This window comes from Lonchura striata, chromosome 1, assembly GCF_046129695.1.
Source record: "Lonchura striata isolate bLonStr1 chromosome 1, bLonStr1.mat, whole genome shotgun sequence".
Classification (NCBI taxonomy): domain Eukaryota; kingdom Metazoa; phylum Chordata; class Aves; order Passeriformes; family Estrildidae; genus Lonchura; species Lonchura striata.
In genome coordinates this window covers 146,987,081-147,010,333 of record NC_134603.1, presented here as the reverse complement: position 1 = coordinate 147,010,333, position 23,253 = coordinate 146,987,081, and the positions used below count along the sequence as shown (strand labels likewise).

General features: G+C 39.5%; 1 protein-coding gene across 5 annotated transcripts in view; it reads right to left on the bottom strand.

Annotated features, from left to right (window-relative positions):
* Positions 1-23,253, bottom strand: part of DIP2C (disco interacting protein 2 homolog C) — a 307,518-nt gene that overhangs the window by 29,727 nt on the left and 254,538 nt on the right. For 4 of the 5 annotated variants that reach the window (XM_021528799.3, XM_021528801.2, XM_021528802.3 and 1 more), the window contains 6 exons: positions 23,083-23,204; positions 20,297-20,408; positions 20,100-20,209; positions 17,229-17,359; positions 8,310-8,478; positions 7,200-7,370 (listed from right to left, as the gene is read on the bottom strand). In XM_021528799.3, coding sequence (XP_021384474.1) covers positions 7,200-7,370; positions 8,310-8,478; positions 17,229-17,359; positions 20,100-20,209; positions 20,297-20,408; positions 23,083-23,204 — 815 coding nt within the window. Of the gene's footprint in view, positions 1-402; positions 433-7,199; positions 7,371-8,309; positions 8,479-17,228; positions 17,360-20,099; positions 20,210-20,296; positions 20,409-23,082; positions 23,205-23,253 lie in introns of all 5 variants that reach the window. The other variant, XM_031503793.2, reaches the window with a different exon arrangement.

The following is a 23,253-nucleotide window of genomic DNA, read 5'->3' as shown; positions in this document are numbered from 1 at the left end:
ATTTTCAGTCTACTGCTAAACTCAGCAGTGTAACAGACTAGTGCTGAGTGGAGAACTCATTTGAAATATACAAAATGTTGAAAAGAAAAAAAGAAAACCAAGGAAAAATTGGTTATCTTTAAAAATAAAACTAAAGCTGATTTGATTTGTAAAATAATGGAAACAGTCAAGTTTGAAAATCAAAGACAATCACTAGGGCATTTATTATTTTCAGCATGAATGAAATAATTACAATGGATGTCTAATATTTGATGAAACCTGCATCCAGATAAAACTATACTGGACTTATTTATAATTTTATAGAAGGATCTGAAAATCCCCAAATCTCCAGACTCAATTTCTAGTCTGTCCCACTGTTGGAAGCTGATAGGTGGGTATTGAGGGAACATGAAAATCCCCTACCTGCTCGGCCAGCTTCCCCAGCCTGTGAGGCTATAGCAGCAGGAATAGCAGGGATGAGGGAGAGAAGGAAAGAAGGTAACACAAGACGAAAATAATAATAAAAAATGGGAATGAAGGGTGGGAGAAACAAAAGAGGAGAATGCAAAAAGCAGGGAGTAAAATAAAAAGAAAAACAATGTCAAATACAGGAATTTTACAAATTAACCATTATACCATTAAAGGTTAAAAAAAGTAAAAAATGAGGTGTCAACATTTTAGTAGAGCAACAGAAGAGACAGCTGTAGACTGCTAACCTTGGACAAACAGATTTAAATGGTTTTAGGACACTACAGACAATGTTGTTAGTGGAAAACACGTGTCTAGCATACTGATTTTTCTGTTATATATTTTTTTTTTGTTTTGAAGTCATTAAACATTATGGCCAGCCTATTTTAACCGTTTTATTCCATTGAGAATTCCAGGTCTGCTATTTTACTATTAACAGAAGTTTGCAAGTGATGTCCTCTGGAAATCAAAAGTAAACTCTCTTTTTGGAAAAATAAAAATATTTAGTATACAACAGAGAAAGATACTTACACCTTCTTGCATACAAATTAACCTGATCCTAAAGTGAAATCAAATCAAGGCTTGGTGCATAATCTAACTACTAGAAGTTCATAAAGAAATGGAGTAACTTCAGAGCCCAAGAAGTCTTCATTCCTATTTCTTATGGTAAACAGTGTAATACATATAAAGAACAGTAAAATTTAAAGTTGATAAAAACCCATCAGCTCTCCACCATGACTGATAACTCAGCAAAGAGATAAAAAATCCTCAGTGGTGACTAGTCCTAAGGCACTACTATCACATGGAGTATCTCACACCAGATGGCTGCTGTGGGATTTGCCCTACAACTTGTGAAAACAAGCAGCTCTGAAAGCCCTGGCATCCCACATTCCTCTCACCAGACTTCTGAATGCCAGCAGAGTTAAAGACTGCAGGAAGCTGCCACAGCAGCCCCTTAAGACAGGTCTATTTTGGATGCAAAGGAAGATGAAACATTTAACAAAAATAGGATGGATCTGCTTATTGCATTGATGCCCCAAAATGGTATTACTAATAATCCAGGCTGAACACTGCAGTATAACTTCAAGAAAGCAGGAGAATTACTGAAATCCAGCAGTTATATAATTCATTGCCTGTGACTATACTGCAGGTGCAGAAAGTACTGAGAGTACCAGAGCCTCATATGTCTTTTAACTATGGAACAGCTTGAGAAACAGCAGCTGAATTATCAGCAATGTCCTTCTGTGGCCAGTTGCAGCTGAAATACTCTGAGAAGTATTTCAAAGGAAGCAGAGTCTAAGCCAAGACCAGAATGACTGACTCAATTTGTCTGTGCACATTTATTTTGGGAGACAGAGATACAGAGCATCTGTTATGCTGGTAACAGAGGAAAAAACAGCACAACTTCTGGAGTATCTGATATTTACTTAGGATATGCCTGGTAGTGTTCAAGAAAACAAAATGGGACATACAGAATTTTCTGTCTGAAAATGGGTATATCATAAGTCACATCTCTTGGACTAAATAAATCTCTGCCCATGCACAGGCTGCCACTGGTGAACCATCCCTGGTCCGAGCAAATCTCAGCAGTATGCCAGGCTTTTATTCCCTGGGAAAACAATGCAGGTCAAAACTGCTTGAAGTACCACCCCAAAAAGTCAGCTTTATGGCTGACCACATGCCAGGAGTCAGTGCAGACCTAATTTTCACTCAAGTTAAAGGCCAAGCTGCATGCTCTCCCCTACGTCCCTCTCCAGAGTTAAAAACCAGGAGCTAGGCTATCATAAATCCTAAGAATATAAAAATAACTGGTTTTTTGGGTTTTATTTAACTGCCTAAGGATGTGGCCTCAGTGTTTACTCCAAGTCTGCTTCTGTTTCAGCAATGCTCAGAAAAGGAATTTTTGGTGGGCACTTGTCACTTACACAAGCATAGCAGCTGGAGCTATGAAAAGAACTTCATGGCATGACTCATAGCAAAGGTGGGAAAACAGAATCTGAGGAGCTCACCCTGAGCTGTAGTACATTGCTAAGTGTGAATCATACCTCTGACACAGTGCATGGTCTCCTGTGGCACTCTCTGCAGACCTACCCTTTATTACTTTCAATATGGAAGATCCTCAGAGAGTGTGATCTATTACTAAGTAAAGAAATATTAACTTTATGCCCTAAACTGAGTAACAAAGATTCCTTTGCTAGACAGTGAGGAAAGGGTCCATTTCATGTAACTTCAGCCATTAAAGAAGAAAGTGTGCAGTATAAGGTAAGAGAGATCTCCTGATGGTGATGGATCCCTGCCCCAGATGGGTGCCTGAGATGTCTCTTGAAGTATTTCTGTGATTCCACTGACTATTGATGATGTGGGATAACTCACTTAACCTTGCAGTAACAGTTAGAGGAGACAGAAAAGAAGCAAGATGAATCCTGCTCTCCTTAGCTTGGACAGATTTGTTAGTACATTTTCAGGGTTACCTAAGGAAAATTAACAACTTCTAGAAGTTTTCCCTCAACTGAAATTGAGTAGCAGGTTGAATAAAATGAAAATATTTATTCCAAGTGTTTAAATGGAAATCAGCTAAAATCCTAGAGAACCATCTGTGCTGTTGCAAGAAACCAGCTACTTTTCATATCTATTTTTCTCTCTCTCAAATGCTAAGATGCTAGTTAATGAGACTTAAAATATGCTAGATTCAATCTTTTCATCTCACTAATCCCTGGGCCATTATCTGTGACTATACAGCCATAAAAGGTCAGATATTAATAGCATTTAAGTGCCTAAAGATGGAGGGAATTATTTATTTTCAAAAGCACATCTCTAGAAATCTAGTCTGCAATGACTACATCAAAGGAAACATACTAAATTTGCTCTCAGTTTGAAAGGAAATGAATACAAATGACAATTCATTAGTCTGTCAGTGATCACAACCCGGAAATTAAGATAATTTGGTAGACTAAGATTCTTTTTGTACCAAAGAGATTATCACAATGATTACTTTTTCAAGGTAATCTTTAATAAAATGTTAAACTCTGCTATACACACAGACACAGAGAATCACACACTCTCAGATACACCCACAGGTACATATACAGCTTCCTCCTCTTCTTTTTGGAGAGGTGAACTGTAAAACCTTCCTGGAAGAATCAGGATACCTTTCCCTTTAAACATCTGAGTTGACACTGAGTCTTGGATTTTTCCACAAAATTGGAAATCAAGAAGGTATCAAAGATAATATCCAAGTTGTATTAGAGGTAGCCCACAAAGAAACCTGGATAAGGGTCCGTAGCTGAATCCTGAGATATGTTTAGTAAGGTGATTAGAAGATACATATTTTAGAAGCACTGGAGAGCAGGCTGGATCACCATTATCCCTGTGGAAGATGGTGTTCCAGGAACCACGTGCTGTTCTCATAGATGACATAACTTGGAAGAAAAAAAACAAAGGCAGATGCTATTGACTCAGATATCTTGAGAAGTAGTTTTATGCAGTGTGAAGAATCCAGAAATCATAACCCATTTTGGTACATATTGGAGACAATACTAATTTCAAGAATACTGCAGATGAAGGATTAAAATTTAATTTGTTTCTCAGCTGAGAAAATAGAATAGCCCACAAGCTATTCTGGAATACCACTAGCCATAAGTTCCAGACAGTTTGGAAAGAGCATTCAATCTAATTCAGTATCCAGTCCCTGGCACTGTCTACTGCCAGATGCTTCAAAACACGTAATTCTCTATCTTTGTAGTCTCCACCAAAATGACATGCTTGCAAGTAAAACCTTTAGTAATTTTTTTAACACCTTCAAAACTTGCCAAACAAGTCTCCACTCAAATGCTTCAAAAACAATTCTGCTTGGGAGGATAATGTTGCTACATATAGCCTGTCCTGAAGTGGCTTTTCTCCATTCCAGCCACGCCACTCTGTAGAGGGTGTTTGGCTTTTAGTCTGTCCTATGGACTGAGATGCCACATCTTAGGAGAACCCAACAAAGCCTGACATTAAGCTATACAATCAATCAGGCTGTTTAACCATCTCACTCAAGGCTCTCATTCTGTGCTGTTCCTAAATCCTTATAGGCACTATAATTAACAATATTCCTTCAGAGATTTAGCCATTTTTACAGTTTGATTCAATGACTCTTTCAAGAATTTCTGTAGAGAACCATCTAAGAAGCAATCTTCAGTTAAGGAGTTAACACAATCAAAAGGCAGATATACATAGTCAAGCCATAATCCAGCCTAACTTCTTTCTCTGAGTGTAGCCAGCTTTCCTGCATGTTTGCAGTGGGTTGACCCAGTAAGCAGCTCAGGACTCACCCAACTCCCTGTGGGACAGGGAAATCATAGGAAGAGCGAAAGTGAGAAAATCCACAGGTCAAGATGAAGACAGTTTAATGAGAGAAGGAAAGAGAAAAACCCAAGTGATGCAAAAGCAATCACTCATCACCCCCTTTGAGCAGAATGATGCCCAGCCAGACTCTGAGCAATGGCTGCTTTGCAAGACCAACCACCCTTTAATGCTGAGCATGACATTATGTGGTATGGGATATCCCAGGTCAGCTGGGGCAGCTTTCTTGGCTGTGCCCCTTCCCAGCTTCTTTCTCCTCCAGCCTGCTTGCTGGAGGGCAGTGGGGTGATGGTGCAGGGGACACGGAGAGAAATGGGGACAGCCCTGATGGTGTGCAGGACTGGTCAGCATGAGCCCAGCCATTGGTGTGCTCCCAACTCTGTTCAGTCACAAATTGAAAACACAGCTCCACACAGGCTGCCATGAAAAGCATTAAATTCCAGGCAGAACAAGCACAGTGTTACTTCCAACAGGCCACACTTTGATATTGCATTTGGCTTACTGCTCCTTAGTGTTATCCTCTGATTTTATTATTTGTCCTGAATTAAGGATTTATAAGTGAAGCAACGACCATGAACCATCCAGAGATTGGTGCACATCTAAAATGGAGATTTTCATTGGTGGCAAGCAAACCTCTGCAGCTAAAAAATTGCCCTTGTAATCTAAAGCATCCTTCATGTCTGGTCTCTCCAAGGACCAGAAGCCAGAGAAGTTGAGCTCTTTTTCAGAAGCAGCTCCACCACAGCTGCTGGGAGAGCTGACAGGCCCCATCCAGATCTGCTTCCAATGAAGGCATGTCATCTATTCCCTGATTCCCCTCCTTTCTAAAACTTTTTTATTCCTGGAGAATATTTATGGTACCAGTTACAGAATGGCAAACCAAACAACTCCACCTCTGGGCAACAGAATGACTTTTAACCCTGCTCAGCTTTGCCTTGTCATATGCTTGACAGTAATAATTAATGACACCCTAGGGATGTAGGTATCCTCTGCTACAGTCAGAGAGAAAGCAAGCAGTACTGTGGCACACCTCCTTGTATTCATATCCTGGTAACATTGCAAAGGCAAGAGGCTAAAGCAGGCACAGACATACTGCTCTGTGCTGAACCCATAACCTCAATTTGTCAGTTTTTTGGATTAAAAAATATTTACATTCACAATCAGAAAATGAATAGCAGATTCTTATTTGCAGTGTCCCTGAGAAGACTTGCTCTGACTTCCACACCAAAGCAGGTACCCATGTGACCTTCATGAGAAGTCCTTCACATAAACCAGGGGCAGCTGCCAGGTTTGAAATGCAGGATGGACCACACAGAGTACAGGCAAGTCCTACTGAGGACACAGTGACTTTGAAGAGGTTAGAGACATGGCACATGACCAAATGGATATGCAACTTCCCAGCCAGAGCAGCTGCTGATGCAGAAGATGATTCTTTTAGTATTTTAAAGGTTATTAAATCAGAAAACGTATTACACCTGAGTAGGACACCTATGGTATTATTACAGGAATAATATGTGCAACTCTGAAACCAGATTTGGAAGGACAGAAAGAGATCAAGAGTCACAAAAATGAGACAGAGGTCAGGAAAGCATGTATTAAGATCATTTACCTATTTATCAAAATTAAGATGTGTATTAGATGAATGACAGAAATGAGATTCTTATTCTAGAATAAAAAATGTCTGGATTTAATGCCAGATGATTTAAAAATGGGAATAAGGTGAAATTAATTAAAAACGGAACATCCTAAAAAAAGGCAAGTTACCTTTCATCACATGAAGTCCTCAAAGATAAAATACTATACTCTAAATCAACCTAAAACTATTTGCTTGGTGCAGTTATCACTGGTTGAAAAACTAGATGCTATTCAGAAATTCAGGCCAGATAGCTACAGTGCTCCATCGGTCATTAAAATCACAACTCAGTAAAGATTCCTGGAGAATGCATGTTACATCCTGTATTATCCTTGGGATTTTTTTTCTGGTTAGAGGATCAAAACAGAAGAGATATAGCAAAATAATCTTCCTTGTATGCAGAAAATATCTACCTAGTTAAACAAGTAAAGGTTGGAAGTGTTTTATGAACAGAAGGAATCCACTTGGAAACTGTCATTTACATGACATGATTACATACTGGCTCTGGAGTACAGAGCACACATTCTGTGACTGTCAGGTGCTTTTCTAATTACTGTATTCATGGGCAGAATAAATGCTATGATTGCAACATGAGAGGGATGAATTGTTGACAAAGTAACAGAAATTCACTACCTGTGTATGCAAGAACATTAAGTACTACATGCATTTTCTTAGTATGTCTATCATCAAACAGCCAAAGGAAATACAATTAATGCTTCTTACTGAAAACCATTTCCTTGAAACAACTTTGAGCTTAAGGAGTGAAAACTCTTACCTGCAAACATATTGCCAGGTTTACTCTACAGCCAAGTGATGTGCTGACAGCCCGTGGATGGAGACCCAGGTCTTTAAATAACTTTGAAAATGACTGAGTAAGAGCTATCCGAGGTCGTTCTTCAGCCACTACTACACACGTCCGTACACGTGAAAGGTCCAGTCCCCTTGCCTAAAAAGAAGTCAAAATGTAACAAAGGCCACAAACGGGCAGGTTTAATGCAAAACAGAAGTTCTTAAGTGTATTATGCAGGTAATATGATTCAAGAGGAACAGCAGAACAGAGGCTAAGGTATCAGGACAGTTTCCTTTTTTCCTGGAGCCCAGATGGCCAGATGACACTCTAATAGCTGAAGAAGCACATACTTGCTTGTCATCTCAACATTAGCACATAGGAAATGATGGGCATGCTAATTCTGAAGGGAGGGAATGCTATTTCCCCAAATTAATTCAGGCGACAGTGAATAACAGAAAACAGGAAGCAATGTCTAGACTTGGAAAAACTGATTAGGAAATTATTAAGAGAGGATGGTAAAGGCTGGAGACATCATAAATATAAGCATCTCAAGATTCAATTTATTTCAGTAGCACATGGGAAATTCCAGATTATTTCAGATATTTAACTGGCTACCTGGCTTTAAATTTCTGGGGGGAAAGGGAGATTTACCCTCCTGTCCATACGACATGGACCATCTAGTTAAAACAACACAGGTACTTTTAAGCATGTGATTATTTAACGATAGAGGTCAAAACCAAACTAATACTTCATATAACCAGGGTATTCATAAAACACACTGTACAATGTAATACTCCTTAAGCCTCTTGGCCATTTACACCTCTGTTTTCCAACACTTGCCTATCAACATAGGCTGCAACACACATCAGAAAGCTTAGGTAAATAAAAGCCTTTCCTTGATGTTTAATAGCCCTGTGATCTGAAGAATGACTAGTATTGCTACACAGCCTTTGGCAAGGAGCAAAGTGGGTTCTGTGGAAGCTGCCTGTGCCCTTTGATGATTTTTTTCCTCCCAGCAGACACTCAGCAGAATGTTCAAGGCTCCCAAGCCCACCGTGCAGGCAGCGGGGCGTGCAGGAGAGCAGAACCACTCACCTTCAGCGACTCTGTTTGCGAACCGAGTCCCTTAGTACAGAGCTCCATGACTGAATAGGAACAAAAAGTGTCTCTCACTTTGTACTGACTCACGGCAAGAAGCCACAGGGCAGGGTTGGTCTCCAGCTCTGAGGGAGGGATCAGAATAGACTGGTGGCCTGAATAAACGCTGCAAGACACAAGATTCATGAACACACACTAAGCACCCGTGTCCACAGACGAGCCATGGCATAGGTGAATTTACAGTTTATCACAGCACTGGCTGGATCATGTAAAGCCTCACAGTGCTTCACAGCTCCAGAAGTTTAACATAATGTTTAACCCTGTTTTTTTGCTGTTTTTGCAGAGTCTATGATGAGTCACAAGGACTGTAGGCAGCATGTGCTCCTAAACTATTAATTCACTTAAAAATCTAGTGGACTTTGCTGTTAGGACTGTACCAAAAAGAGCAAAATAGCTCAGTTATTGTGTGAATAAGTGGTGTAATAATATTAAGAAAAATTAAATGCTGCTGAAAAATACATTGGATTGAGTAATTAGTTTTTTAAGAGACCTTGACTAAAAGAGTACTTTATTACTTAATATGGAAGTAACCTGCCTCCTGCTAAAGCAAGCAAGACATCTGCAATAATTTTCAAGGGAGTAAATTTGGCCCTAATTTAACATCCCTTGTAGTTTTAAATTTCTTCTATGAAAGTTTTATGAACTTCTGAAACTCAAATATGCTACATTTCTTGAATACTGGATACCCACTGAGCATAAATATTGCAAAAATACAATTATCAGGGTCCCTGAGGGAAAAATCATGTCAGAGCTAATTTCACTGGTACCTAAGAATCTCCCCAAGGGAAAGATATTCCCAATTTGATGACTTTATTTCCCATGGGTTCTATGTTGTTCACTCATCTCACACAGGCAGATTTACCATCAATTTTACAGTCCCCTCTCATCTCAATTTGTGATCTGTAGATATTTCAAATCGGAATGGTGACAGCGTACAGCCTCCAAATCATAGAAGTTCTGAGAATGGACCATAAAAGCCTCCAAGATTTATGATGCATAAGAGAATCTCATTTGTGACTTGAAAACTTGAAATGCCAGCTTGGTAAAGTAAAGTCAATGTTTTCAAATGCAAGTGTCTGAGGTAGGACATGAAACAGAACCTTATTTTCAGGAATATGAGCATCTCTGTCACACTGGACATCAGGCACCTTTGCAATTCTTGCAGATGGGCTGCACACACACACACACACACACACACACACACACACACACATACACATTCCCTCCCCATTTTCCCCAAACCCAGATGAGAGTGCTTTCAAAAGCTGTGCCATGTAGAACGAGGTTTGTGTGACCTGGATGTCTTTACTTGGCACAATAAAGGCAAAAGAGGTGAACAAGTCCAGCCACAACAGCAGTTAATAATCCAAATTGTTTAGGTCTCCACTGAAGTATGAGCCTGAGGATGTCATGGAATATGTATGAACTACAGTTCAAGCAATTTCATTTATCACAGAGGAGAAATTGTATCTTTGACTGCTTGTCCCCATTTATGCCACACTGGGTGATTGATGAGCAGTGGCTTGCTGTGGAGTGATGTGTTCTGCGATGGGGCTGACACGGTGGCCACGCACGGGGCGGGCAAATGAACCATTACCCTTTCATGGAATCAGAATGAAGTATCACTGAACCTTGAGCATGTGCTGCATAAACATATGGAAAGAGATCTTGGCAGCATTACCCACACCTGAAAGGGGAATGCCCTGAACTCAAGCAAAAGACCAAACCAGCCAGGGAGTAGTACCAATTTTTACTATAAATATTACCTCACTCTTTTATTCTCAGCAAAGTCTATTAAGTTTTTCAGAGAAGTAAGACCAAAAGCCTGCTTAGGACTCAACAAACAATCAAGGTGTGCAATCTGTCTGGCAAATACATAATTCTTACAAACAGGAAGCAGTAATCATTCAAGTAAAAATCTGGGATGGGCTCCAATCTGTACAAATATGGTATACAGAGATTCACCTTCAAACCCTTCCCCCTGACCCTGAATTTCTCTAATTGATGCAACCAGTATCAGGTGAAAAAGTTATCTGCACAATAATAAACATGATGCCAGGGTGTCAAATGTGGGAGAACTATTACAACCACATTAAGATCCCTCAGGTATCACTTATTCAACTGGGCAGACATACCAAAATCAAAACCAAATCAAAAGAACAAACTGTATCTCTGTACTGAAAAGTGTTTGCACAAACTCCACAGTAATATTTGAGAAGAAAACTGCATTGCTGCATTGGTAGGAAAACAGAAAATTGATTCCAAGTGTATTTTACCAGGAAATCATTCAAAATAGCAGAATTTACACCAAAGACAAATGTTTTTCCCCTTAGCAACACTAATGTGTGAGGGTGAACTGTCTACATGTCTTGATCAACTTATGGACAAGAAGGTGGTTTTCACAGAATTCACACAGAATAACTGGGTTGGAAGAGACCTTAAAGATCTTTGAGTCCAACCCATGCCCTAACACCTCAACTAAACCATGGCACTGAGTGCCACATCCAGTCTTGTTTTAAACACATCCAGGGATGGTGACTCCACCACCTCCCTGGGCAGGCCATTCCAGACCTTTATCACTCTACCAGTGAAAAACTTCTTCCTAATATCCAACCTATATTTCCCTTGATGCAGCTTCAGTTTGGCTCCCACCAACAGTCCTGCAGCAAAGCATGAGGATCTGGATGCAAAATAACCCAAAGCCTTCAGACTGAGGGAAACAAATATTCTTATGATCAGGCTTAGACTAAAAAAATTACTCCAATTAGACTTAAACAAATTAAGATATTGCTAGTATGTTTTCTGAGTTTTCTAATGCCTCAAAAATACTGTGGAGTTCAGGATCAAACTGCACAGCAGAAGGAAATATCTAGCAGGAAGAAAACTATCTGTGGTGGAGAGCCTCACACGTGCTGCTCTTGACTGCAATACACAAACTTAAAGCCAGCTGATACCGTGCCTGCAAACTTCACACCCAGCACAGGCTTTGCCTACTGAGCTGTGGTTTAATAATCCATGCACATCCTCTGATTTGCAAGAGCAGTTGGTGGAGCTACAAGAAGAACTACAAAAGCATAATTGTGGGGTGAATGTGCCAGTTCCACAGCTGAAGTGGTTTATGCAGCACCTGGTCACCACGACGTCGGCCATCATTTGGCTCAGCTCCCTGAATCAATCTCTGAAACATTACACAGAATTTGTGTATCTGTCCAAGCCACAAAATGCTACATATCCCTGAAAATTCAGGGATTTATATTCCACTGAGAAGCTGTCTATCACCCATGTTTTGGTAAAGAAAAAGCTGAGGAAAAAATACCCCCGTGCAGCAGGTTGAAGTATTTCATACCATTTGAGCGGTTTTAAACCATTGTGAGATGTTAGAGGGTGCTTGCTTAGCATGAATCCCAAACATCACAAAGAGGTGCTTGAACAAACTAAAGTTGTGCAAGGCTGCACTGGAGGCGCTGGATGAAGCTTGATATGGTTCCAAACCTACAGAAAGCTTTGCCAATGCTGCCTCCATGTAATTCTAGGAATGGCAGAGAAGTTTGGTAGGTTCAGCCTGGTATGGAATTCTAGATTTGGTAGAGTTAATTCTGAAGCAGAGGTACTGAACAAGGTGAGGTAGTTCCATCTCACCTTGAAACAATGGTAGTTAAGATGGTTAAGCTGTCAGCTTGGGAACCAGCAAAATAATGGTGAACACTGGCAGCAGGGGGATAAATGGGATATTAGGAAAAACATAGGAGTTTAAATATGAACAGTTGAACTTAAATTCCCTTGTCTGAGATTGCAACAATATATGATACAATGGACTAGGTGTAAGATTTTACTTATGTAAATACTGTGAAGGAACTGTATCAAGATTGTCACAAAAGTATCCACCTCCCGATGCAGGTCTTAACATCAGGAGCAGACACAGTGCAGAGCATCCCTGGATCACCTTTTGGGATGCAGATGGAGAGTGAAATGCAGGGGTGACTGAGATGCAAGATCACCTTTTAGAAATGCTGTCTTCCTTTAGAGTACTGCAGAGCAATCCAGGGGAAAAAAAAAGTATTCACGTGGTGGACAAAGCCTTGGATTTTATCAGTAAGTGAAGAGCCCTCTCTGCCTGCACTAAGCAAGGGCTGCTCAAGGACAGGAACACTCCAGGTAAAAGCTCCAGGATGTATTTTGGTATGATGGCACCATCTGATCACAGCACTGGCCGTGCTGTTCTGGCAGCATACGGAGACTCCTGGAAGGACCTCTTGGCACTCCACTGCTCCACTGAATTGGAGCTTTAGCCCATATTGTGCTGAGGCAGATCAGCAGTAAAAGCTGAGGTTCTTTTATAGTTCCAAACATTTCAGAAGGTCAATAAATGCTGACAATGGCAAGTGCAATTTGCAATTGCATTCTGGCAGTTACTGACCCATCACTGCCCTGACTCCTGTGTCCTTGTCGGGTGACATGAGCTGCTTCCCCACTGCCCTGGAGGAGGCAGGTGGGTACTGCTGAATCCTGTAAGTGTTTGCATTTGGTTTCTGCATTTCTACAGATGATATTTAGCACTTGGTGATGAGGGACAGGTATGGGAACTGGGTGTTTGGTGGAACAAAAGTCTTCACAATTACCTGGACCAGAGCTTGTAGGAAGGACAGTACAAGCTATAGAGGATAGTGTTAGGGAATATATCTCTCTTAGGCTTCAAAAGACTTGGGCCAAAATTAAATCTTCAGTTCTGGAGATCCAACAGATCTCAGGCACATAGTGCTCTAAGAGCATGACTACACATGGCAAACAGATAATCCATGAGTACCAGAGACAGCAAAAGGCCATTGCTCAGCCTTGAGCATCATTCTGATTCCTTATCATCATCTCTCCTGCCTCACTTATACCCCATGTATGGGTATGCCTCCAGAGGTGATGGGGTAAGTCTGCCAACTCATCTCAAAGCTCACGTATCAAGGTGACTCAGGGTGTTCAGCTGCCCTTGAACTTTCCAGGCTTGAGGCAGGTTTAACAGTACTGATGTAATGTGGAAGGAAAGCAAATTGCCTCTTCCACAAATTGCCACTGGCTACAGACTCTCCAGGAAACTGGCACACAGCAGTGTGTGGGCAGACAACACACCTTCACACTCTTTCTGTGCCAGTTATGCACTTTGCAAAATACATGACAGATGTTTATGTTCATATCACTTCCCATGTCAGAGTTATCCAGTTCTGATGTGGCATTTAGACTTCTTTATGCAGTCTTGCCTTTAATTTGCTGCACATGGGCTGGAAACTGGGTGAAATGCTCATGCCTGCCAGTTACCTTTAAGTTAGCCTAAAAAACCTAACAATAATCAGTGATTCCTACCACCATACACTTCCCTAAAATGCAGTTCTCTTGTCGATATTGCAATCCTTTGCTTACTTCTTGCACAGTTCCATCTGACTGGTTACTAAGAAACCTTGCAGTCTTTGTGCAGCAGAAGCCACCTGGCAGCACCACTGTGGATTTTGGCTTCATGCTATGAAACAGAGGCAGCAGGAGCAGGACAGGAGAAAGTACCTTCCATGGAGAGCCTTCCCTGGACCATTTCATAAAAGTCATGTTATTTATTGCATGGCTGCTGGAGACCAGAAAATTCTGTTCCTCTGGTCCAGTCTTTCTCACTGACTTACACTTGACAGATTCTGTTTCTGAGAATATAAATAAAGTTTATTTAAAACTATTAATGTACTTAATTTGTACATTAATTTGTACATTAAGCAAGGACAATTCTGTCTTCCAGCAGTAAAAGTAGAATTGCAATTTATGTTGGCTTAGCTGGGCTAAAGTAGAGGGAAAATTCTTATTCTATTGCATTACTCATCAACTATCAATTAAGTGAATCCTCACTAATGAACTGCAGAATGCTGTATTCTGCCCCACAGTGAGAAGCATTAAGACAGGGTCATCTTAATTTCAGGAAGCATTTCTGAACAATGGGATTTAGTGTTCATTTTTTTTACATTTGAGGAAATTTTTTTTCCTTTAAAAGAATGTAATACATTTTAAAATGTAATGCAATACAAGTCAGAACACTAGGATCACCTTCTCAGAATGGATAAATGAGATTATTAAAGAGAAAAACCATAAAGATAATGTATTCTTTTATTGAATCATGAGTAAGAACTTGGTAAAATTAGGAAGTTAGGGGCTTGTGAACTCACATGGGGCTGCTGTCTGCTGCCACACCCAGGACTTGCTGTTCAATGGCAAAGGTTCCAAGGAAACCCTGCTGGAGCATGCAGCCACTTTAGAGGGACCAGTTCTTTTTAATGTATTGCTCTGCTTTGCAAGGTTTCTTTTCTTTATTATTTTATAACCTTTAGGCCATAAAATAATAAATTTTAAAAAAATAAAAAACTTTGCAAAACTATGCAATATATTCCAAACTTACCAAAGGGCTGGCTCCATGCTCCAGCAGCTTTCCTAAGTAGCTTTGACCTCACAGAATGGGGCATTCTGGGGCACCGCAGTGGAGCAGGCCAGCACAACATCTAAGCACCTACAACGGGGATAAAAGGTTAGTTTTTCTTTCAATTCCTTAGCCAATGCCTCCTTTGGTCTAGTTAATAAAGGAATTTAAATGTACTTTTAACTGCACCCAGCACAGGAGGTTGTTCTTGCTTCCTGCCAAAAACAAAGAGTTCCTATTTAACTCTCAAAAGCCCCTAACTTATAAAAAATTGAAGATCAAACTTCATTTCCATATGCCATTAGAAATATTAATTTAGTAAGTGGAAGTGGTGACAGACAATCATAAGTTTAGAGTAGAATTCTTTGAGTTAGAAATCTGGATTGAAATGTTGGGCAGGTTCCAGTTATGCTGAACCTCAAAGGGTAAAATGCAAAGTCACAAAATTTTAAGTCATGAGGAGTAAGGGCCTTATAAACTCCAGGATGTATTTTTTCCCTTTCACATCAAATAATACTAATTTCTAAAATAGTAATGAAATGGAAGTTAGATTCGTAAGTGGAATTAATTGGGCTGTATCTGATTCCAGTTTTCTCCAAATGACAATTGCTATTCTAGCAGTTTTTCTGATTTAATAGGAACAGGGGATCAGTGGCAAAGAAGAGATTGATGTGAAGGTTCATAAGACTAGAGTGCTGCTGGCCTGATCTCAGTTCCTTCAAATCCCTTGTCTCCTTTATCTTCTTTGAAAATGGTATATAAAATTTTCTATTCCTTCTGTAAGCTACAAATGAGCCCGGACTCTGCTTTCTCCCAGAGGCTTGCAGCCTTAATTCACTTGTCAGTCATAAACAATCTTCTCCTTCTGAAAGGCTGAATACTATCAGTATTGGGAAGGACCTAAGGGCAGCAAACACTTATTTGTTGGAAAAATGATTCTGGAAGGAAAAAAAAAATTTGCATTCAGGAGAGTCTTGGGCGCCACAAATTATTTGGGTTTTGGACAGATCAACATTTATCTGTTTTATGGCTCTATCATGATGTTGCATAGAAGTTATTCCTGGATGCTCTCTCTTCCAGCAGTATCCTATACAGTGATACATTCCTTAGCTGAGACTCCTATGGTGCTGCAAAGATGTTCCCTGGTCTAACAGTTCTGACATCAGCAGATGCTGGAACACTCAAGTCTTTACCAGAAATAGTCAGCTGACTTTAAAAAAACAACATTTAAAAATTAAACTTAAAACAGTTACTTAATTAAAATCTCACTATTTCTGTAGGGTATTTTTGCAGCCTCAATGGTTTTATGTTGGTTAAATAAAACACTGAAAACCCAGAAGTTTTTCAAAACAAAGGCAACTGTAATCCCTATGTAAAATCCAAAACAGTATTAGGCAAGTATAGCTTAAATCAAGAGAACCTGATCAACAATGAATAAGATAATACCGTTAATCTTTAGCCTACTTAAAATTTAATAACAAGTATTTTTAAAAGGCAATAAACTGTGTCAATAGCCTGCTTTTAAATAAACAATAATTGCTGAAAAGAAATTGTTGTAGTTGTTATCAAATAATATTTCCTTCAAGTATTTAGTAAATTGGTACAAAGTTTATCCAAAGTATTTTTAATGCCGTGGATTATCTTCATTTTAGCAACTAAAAATAGCAGTACTGCTAACACCAAAGAACTTTCTGTGAATAGAGCAAAGATGTCAGACCACTGTGACTGAGATGCCTTCATCAAAATGGGCTCCATTAACACTCCCACAGTTCTTTTCCTTTGCGTCTGCATCAACCCAGCTAACTTAAAAAAAAAATCAATAGACCTGCTTTCAGTGCTGAACTGTAACTTCCCTGGAGTATAGAGATTGACAGAAATGTTATATTTCCAAATTTATTAACCAAAAAAGCTGATTCACATTTCACTAGAAATGTTTTGTTTTCTGATAACTTTACTACTGCCATACTAGTACCTGCAAGAAAACACACTTTTGTGTCTCTGCAAAAATCACATCGTGAAAGTCTCACAAATGGGAGAGTCCCTGATATCTACTCCTGCTTTCAGCTTAGAGAAGAAAAAGAGGACACAATTCCTTAAGGTAATATTGGTAAAGCACTGTTTTCATCAAATAAAACCAGCCAGGCTCTGCAGAGCCAGCAGTGAAGCAGCAGGAGGTCAATGAGCAGCCGTGTTGATGCTCTGTACGTCCAAGTCTAAACACCTACAGCCATGCCCTGCTCAAACAAACCACACCCACCACACAGCGGCTTCCAGCAATTCCAATTCCAAATCCCACTGCCTGTGGCACTCCCAGAGGTGCTGTCTGTTCCTCCCATCCTTTCATCACTCCCATCATCCGTTCCGTTGTGCCACAGTACAATGGAAACTGTGTTTCAGAAAAGGCTGAGGTGAAGCCTCACCTGCAGAGGCACCAGAGGACAAACCCAAGTCCACAGTAGGGGTCCAAGCAGATTGCGACTTCCCGGGAGGGATAAAGCTCACACTGCAGCTTAATAGAACGACAAAAGGCACTAGTGGCTGCATGAGACATCTGAAAGACAACAGCAAAGCAATTAAAATGATCAACTGTGTCATTGGAAGACTCGCTCCCAGACTGCACCAAGTGCTCACATCAATTACAGGATAAAAACACCAAATAAATATTGACTTTATGCCCACAGGTAATTTATATCTTAGAAAACATAGTTTTCCTTCAAGAGGGCATCCACATAATTGTGAAAGGGGAGATGAGACAGAATGGATGGTAAGTTTGAAGTGATTTAGGAAGAAAGTTGTGAGTGGTTTAAAGATGTACTCCAAGCTGTATGCAAAGCTAATGATAACATGCTACACTTTCTGCAAGAATAAAGGAATGAATGACTGAATGAAACACTTTGTTGATCATCAGTAATATATTTTAAAGTATGTATTTCTTAAAAATATAAATTAAAAATGCCAAAGCACTTTTTAAATTGGTGGGGATTTTGCCAGCAAAACAGTACTAAGGTTCTAATCATTCAGCAATAAAAATCCCCAATAAACCTAGTAAAGTTTCTGTAAATTAACATCTGTAAAATATCTTCATGTTATCCAGCTCCTAGTTGAGAAACAGGCTCTTAAAATCTTGGTAAGGAAGCTTTCAAAGATAATATAAGCAGAAAGTAGAAATAAAAAAACCTGATCCAAAGGAAATTATTCTGATTTTTTTCCTAGTTTTAGGATGCTTTCCACACTCATCCACCCTGACTTACAAGTTCTAATGACAATGGAAGCAGGAAAATATCTTTTAATGTTTCTCCTCTCTATTGGTAACAGGAAAGACACCAGTGTTAGAAATACAGTCTGGATAGGAGTTAATCTATCAAAACTTTGATCTCTGCCACACAGGGAGCTGGTTGCTTTATACACTGCTCACTGAGAGTAATGGAGGAAAAATGGGCATTTGGAAGGTAAAATTTATTTGATCTTAAAGTAAACAGGGGAATAAATCTCCAGAAGTGATTTTTTCTCCATTCCAATGACAGCCATAACTGAGGCTGGATGTGGTCCAAGTGATGCAAAAGGACCAGCTCTGAATGGGGTGTGTGGTGATCATCTGCAGCCTGCAAATTAATTCTACTCCAGCTGAATCAAGACCACTTTTCCACATTGGATTAAACTGAACTCTGTTGATATAGAACTGCTGTTCTGTGAGTTTTTACACCATACTGCATATGAGCAATTGAAAATATTGAGAGTAAATGCAAGTGGAATCTACTACTTTAAAAGTGATTAGAAAACATTTATCAAATTTCAGGAGCCACAGGAGTTATTTAGCTATTTCTTTTAATTTAGTACACTATGAATATAAGCCTTGTAGCCTCTTTTGATCATTTTATAATTAATTAATCACTAGTGATGATGTAGTAGATGGTAACTGTTTACATAAACCTGCTGAATCAGTGACCTGCAGGCTCTGTGACCCAGATATTAGAAGCTAATAAAGAATTCCTTGATAGATTTATCTGTATTTTCCCCTAGCCACACTAAGAAAGGCTCATGGACTTGTCCTGACTTTGACTATCTTTGAAGTTTCCCAAATACTCACTTTGCATAGTTAGTAGTCATTTCTGCAAGTCTGATAAAGTGTAATCCAGACCTGATTTAATACAGATGACTGCATCTGAAACAATCATTTGAGGCTTTCTCTAGAGGAAATGAAGACTTATATGACATTCACGCCTTTAAAAAATAGCTGTTGTAGATAAGTCAGATAAATTACACCCTTAAAGTCCCTGCTTCTCTCTGTCTACTGAAGAGCTCAATGACTACTCTACATCTCTAGGCATTGTAGCTATTCAAAGTTACATGGAATAAATGCTGCAGGAGTGTCCAATATGCTACAGTCAGCCATGTCAATCATTTAACTATCAACCTCAGGCTGGTCACTTCAACAGCTCTGTGCTTCCATCTCTTCACCCAAAAACTGGGAAAAGGATGTTTTCTTTGTTTATAAATTATGCTGACACTTTCTTCAAATAGATGGGTGATACTAAGGAGTGTGATTCAGCATAGGCTTCAAGTGTGACACACCAGCAGAATTGCTAAAATAATCATAATCCTTGGATATGCAACAAATAGGAGTAAGAAAGAAACAGGTAAGAATAACAACAGAGTGATTTTAGTGTGTCTTGATGAAACCAATAGTGGGATACATAAGTTAGGGAAAACAGATTTGATGAATTGTGGCTAAAAGGCTGGAGAAAATGGCAGAATATATTTCAAGAGCTCAAAAGGCCTCATCTTAGCAAACAAATCTATCAATGAATTTTTGCAGCTTACTCTAATACTATACTGGGTGAATATACAAAGAAATCATCAGGGCCCTTAATTACAAGGAGAAAAGAATATTGACCACCAGTGGCAACTAGCTGAGTTGCAAAAGAAGGGAGCAATTCCAGGGGCACTGGAACAAGCAGAAAAAGGATGACAGTCTCATTTCCTTCATAAAATGGGAATAACAGATGCCCAAGCTGAAAAATGCTTCAGGCAGACAAACTAGTGGTCTACGCACAGGAGTAATGGAATGAAATTTTTAGTTTGAGGAGGAGGAGAGGGGCTAAACCCACCACACACAGTCCTGTATCAAGTAGAGAAGAACTAATTTAATGTCAATGGATTCAAACAATGTCTGCATGGAGGAAGTACTTAAATTCCTGCTTCCAAAAATCATGAGGAATCACAAATTAGGAGCAACCACCTGCCAGCCAGGCAGGATGGCAAGAAGGGCAGCTTTAAAAAGAAGTCCCTACCTTTACCCCTGCCAGCATGCCAGTGGTGGAGACACTGAAGTCAAGGTAAGCAAGTGTTTCAGGGTTAGAAGGTTTGTAGATCTGTGCAGGCCGCTTCTTTGGCAAATCGTCTGGTGGAGACAGAGACAGAAACGTGTGTATGTCACTGAGGAGCCCAGTGACAAAGGAGACACAGCTCCCCTGGCCCCAGCACTCACCTGTGTCTAGGACCGGGGGCCATGTCCTGATATCCACCGCTGCTGCCGCCTCTCGCGACCGTAACAATTTACAAATTAATTGCGTGGTCATTAAGCAGGCAGAGCGGCTCACCTAGAAATTCAAGAAATAAATAAAAACACAACGGGATACTAATTAATTCCCCCATGAAAACGGGCAAGACCATGACTTATTTTCTGCGAGAACAGGACACAGGGATATCAACTTTATGTTTTCTGACGGGCAGGTGGGAAGATGCTCAACAATGCAGCTCACAAAGTCATGTGAGTTTTACAACTTACATGAAAACTGTACTTTGAGAAGAGCATTGTAATGACATTAAAGGTGCCTTAATAGTGAGAGTGTGACCTTTCCAGCACATTGTATCAGCTTTCACCCCAAAGTGCCAGTAAAGAAGACTGTGTCCAAAAGATTTCCTATGTGACAATAACATATCTTGGTTCATAAATAATATTTTCAGATAAACCAAAACCTAGTCTGGCATTTTATATTAATAATTTTGCTATCTTAAGTCAATTTTATGTCAGCCATGTATTTCCAGTTCCTGAGCTAGTGATAAACCACTGGGAGCTGTTCTGATATTGGCAAAATTAGCTCTAGAACAGAAATTGTGGAAGTAGCACTAAGAAGTGAAATGCTGAGCTTACAGCAAATTCCATCTGCACCAAACTTTAAATGATAGATGCTGAATTCTCCTTTTAGATTTGCTGTTCTTAAAAGTTCATAGGTATCAACTAAAAGAATATTGCTCACTTAATGAAAATACTTCTTATTCATATTAATAAAAATTAATATGCTTAAGGAATTCAGGCAAACATGAATAAAAGCACTGAAATCACTGAAGATAAAACATGTGAAAAACTGGAAAGGCAACAGTTTTTTCTTTTCCCCAAACTCTGAAAATCTGTTCAAATGCTGCTAAGAGGTTTTTTTTTTAAGGAAAATGAAACATTTCATGGCACTCTAAATTTCCTGTGTTTAAACTAATAAAATCAGGAATCAGTAATCATTTTACCACTGAGCAGAAGAGAACATCTTCTATTGACAGTGATCTCATGGGAGTCAATTTTTAGAACACCAGAAATTTGGACATTTTGAAATTTGGAGCAAACATCACTGAATCAAACTCCAATATCTTGCCACTCTAATCCCATGATTGCCCTGTACAGACTGTTTAAATACTTCAAGATAAAAGCGAATACAAACAAAGTCACTGCATCACCCCTTAATCTATTTTCATTGTCATGGCGAGGCAAATTCTTACATCACTAATCTTAATCCATGAAAAATCTTGATTTGGGACACTAAACCATAAACAAAAAGAATTTCAAGGGTTGGTGGTTCCCAGCCCCCTCAGGAATGACATAATCTGGATGATCAGAAGGCTCACTAAAATACAGAATATCCATGCCTGGAGAATTCCACATCAGAGGTAAACACACAGGGAAAGTGGGAAGGAGAAAGAACACAGTCTAGTTACAGGTTAGGAGCTGCTCAAGGTGGGGCTCAATTCAGTTAGATTTTACAACTACCAGCTCATCACAAAAACACAATTATGCAGGCCAAATTTTACTCAGAAGTAATTCTTACTGACTTCAAAAAGTGCTGTGCAGACATACAACATGTTACAGCAGGCATTGACCTCATCACTTCAGGAGATTTGTGTGACTGCATTGGCAGTGAAAGGACAGCTGTAGTATTTTAATTTCTACAAGACCATTAATCTCAAAATTGAAAGAAATTCTTGTGTAAAACAAAGCTGAGAGGTTTATAAGTCAAACTGGCATTAATATGTCTAATAAATGTCAACATTTTATCTAAAGGGACAATGGATACAAGCAAGCTTAGATCTGTCAGTTTTTTACCATGAAATCAAACATCTAGTTTAGCTATTAAACATCAAAAGAGAAAGAAAAAACACATTTTACACCACTTCTGTCTGTTAACAATTGATGTTTAAAAACATTGAGTGCCAAAATATTCAATAACAAGAATCCTGAAAATAATAGAACAATTTTTTCATACCTCTTCTGATACTTTGTGGCATCTGATGCCATAAGGAAAACCAAAAATTACAACTATCTCTACTACTTGTTAATTGAAAATATCAAAATTAATTATCAATGGTTAAAACACATTTGTTTAAACTGGTTTCTTCAGAATTATAATCAGTAAATTAGAAACTGCCCGATGTAAAGGGCTATCTAATTTCAACTATTTTTACTTCCCTCAGTACCAAGCACATTGCAGTTATTTATGTGCAACAAAGGTTAAACATTGTTAGATAAAGCCAAAATATCAAAAGAAAGCACTGAAGGAAAAAGTCTGAGTAACAATTTCCTGGATGAAACAAAAGATCAACCAACATCTTCACAACAAAACTTTGAAATTGTTTTAAATGCAGAACAATTGGATATTCAGAGGTGAGTATGCCATCGGGTGAGGATAAACTTCCCACTGAGGTTCTTCTCAACAGTCTGTGAGGAATCCTATGCCTCTTGGTATATAGCTAAATATAAAGAAGCATTTTAAACATGTTTCTTGAAAAGAGTCACGCAACTGGGGCAAAATGTGACAGCTCAGGTGAGCAGGTTGCATGTTGCCCAAGCAGTGTTGGTTTTGCAACACCCTGAACTCCTGAGTCCTCGGAAGGAACACAACTCTTCAACCCAAGCACCCCTCACTCAGCTTACTGCTCCTAAAGACACAAATCTTTCATCAGACACAAGAACTTCATGCACTGGTGCAATCTGAGGTGTGTGCTCACCTCCACGATCATCTTCACGGTGGGCAGGGTGGTGGCGATGTTCTGGGGGTGCGGCGGTCGCACCGTGATTGGCACACAGCCCGCGTACAGGCACCCGTAAAACGCCGCAATCAGGTCTATCCCTGCACGGAGAACAAAGCAGAAAGCCTCAGACAGCTTAATCACAGACTC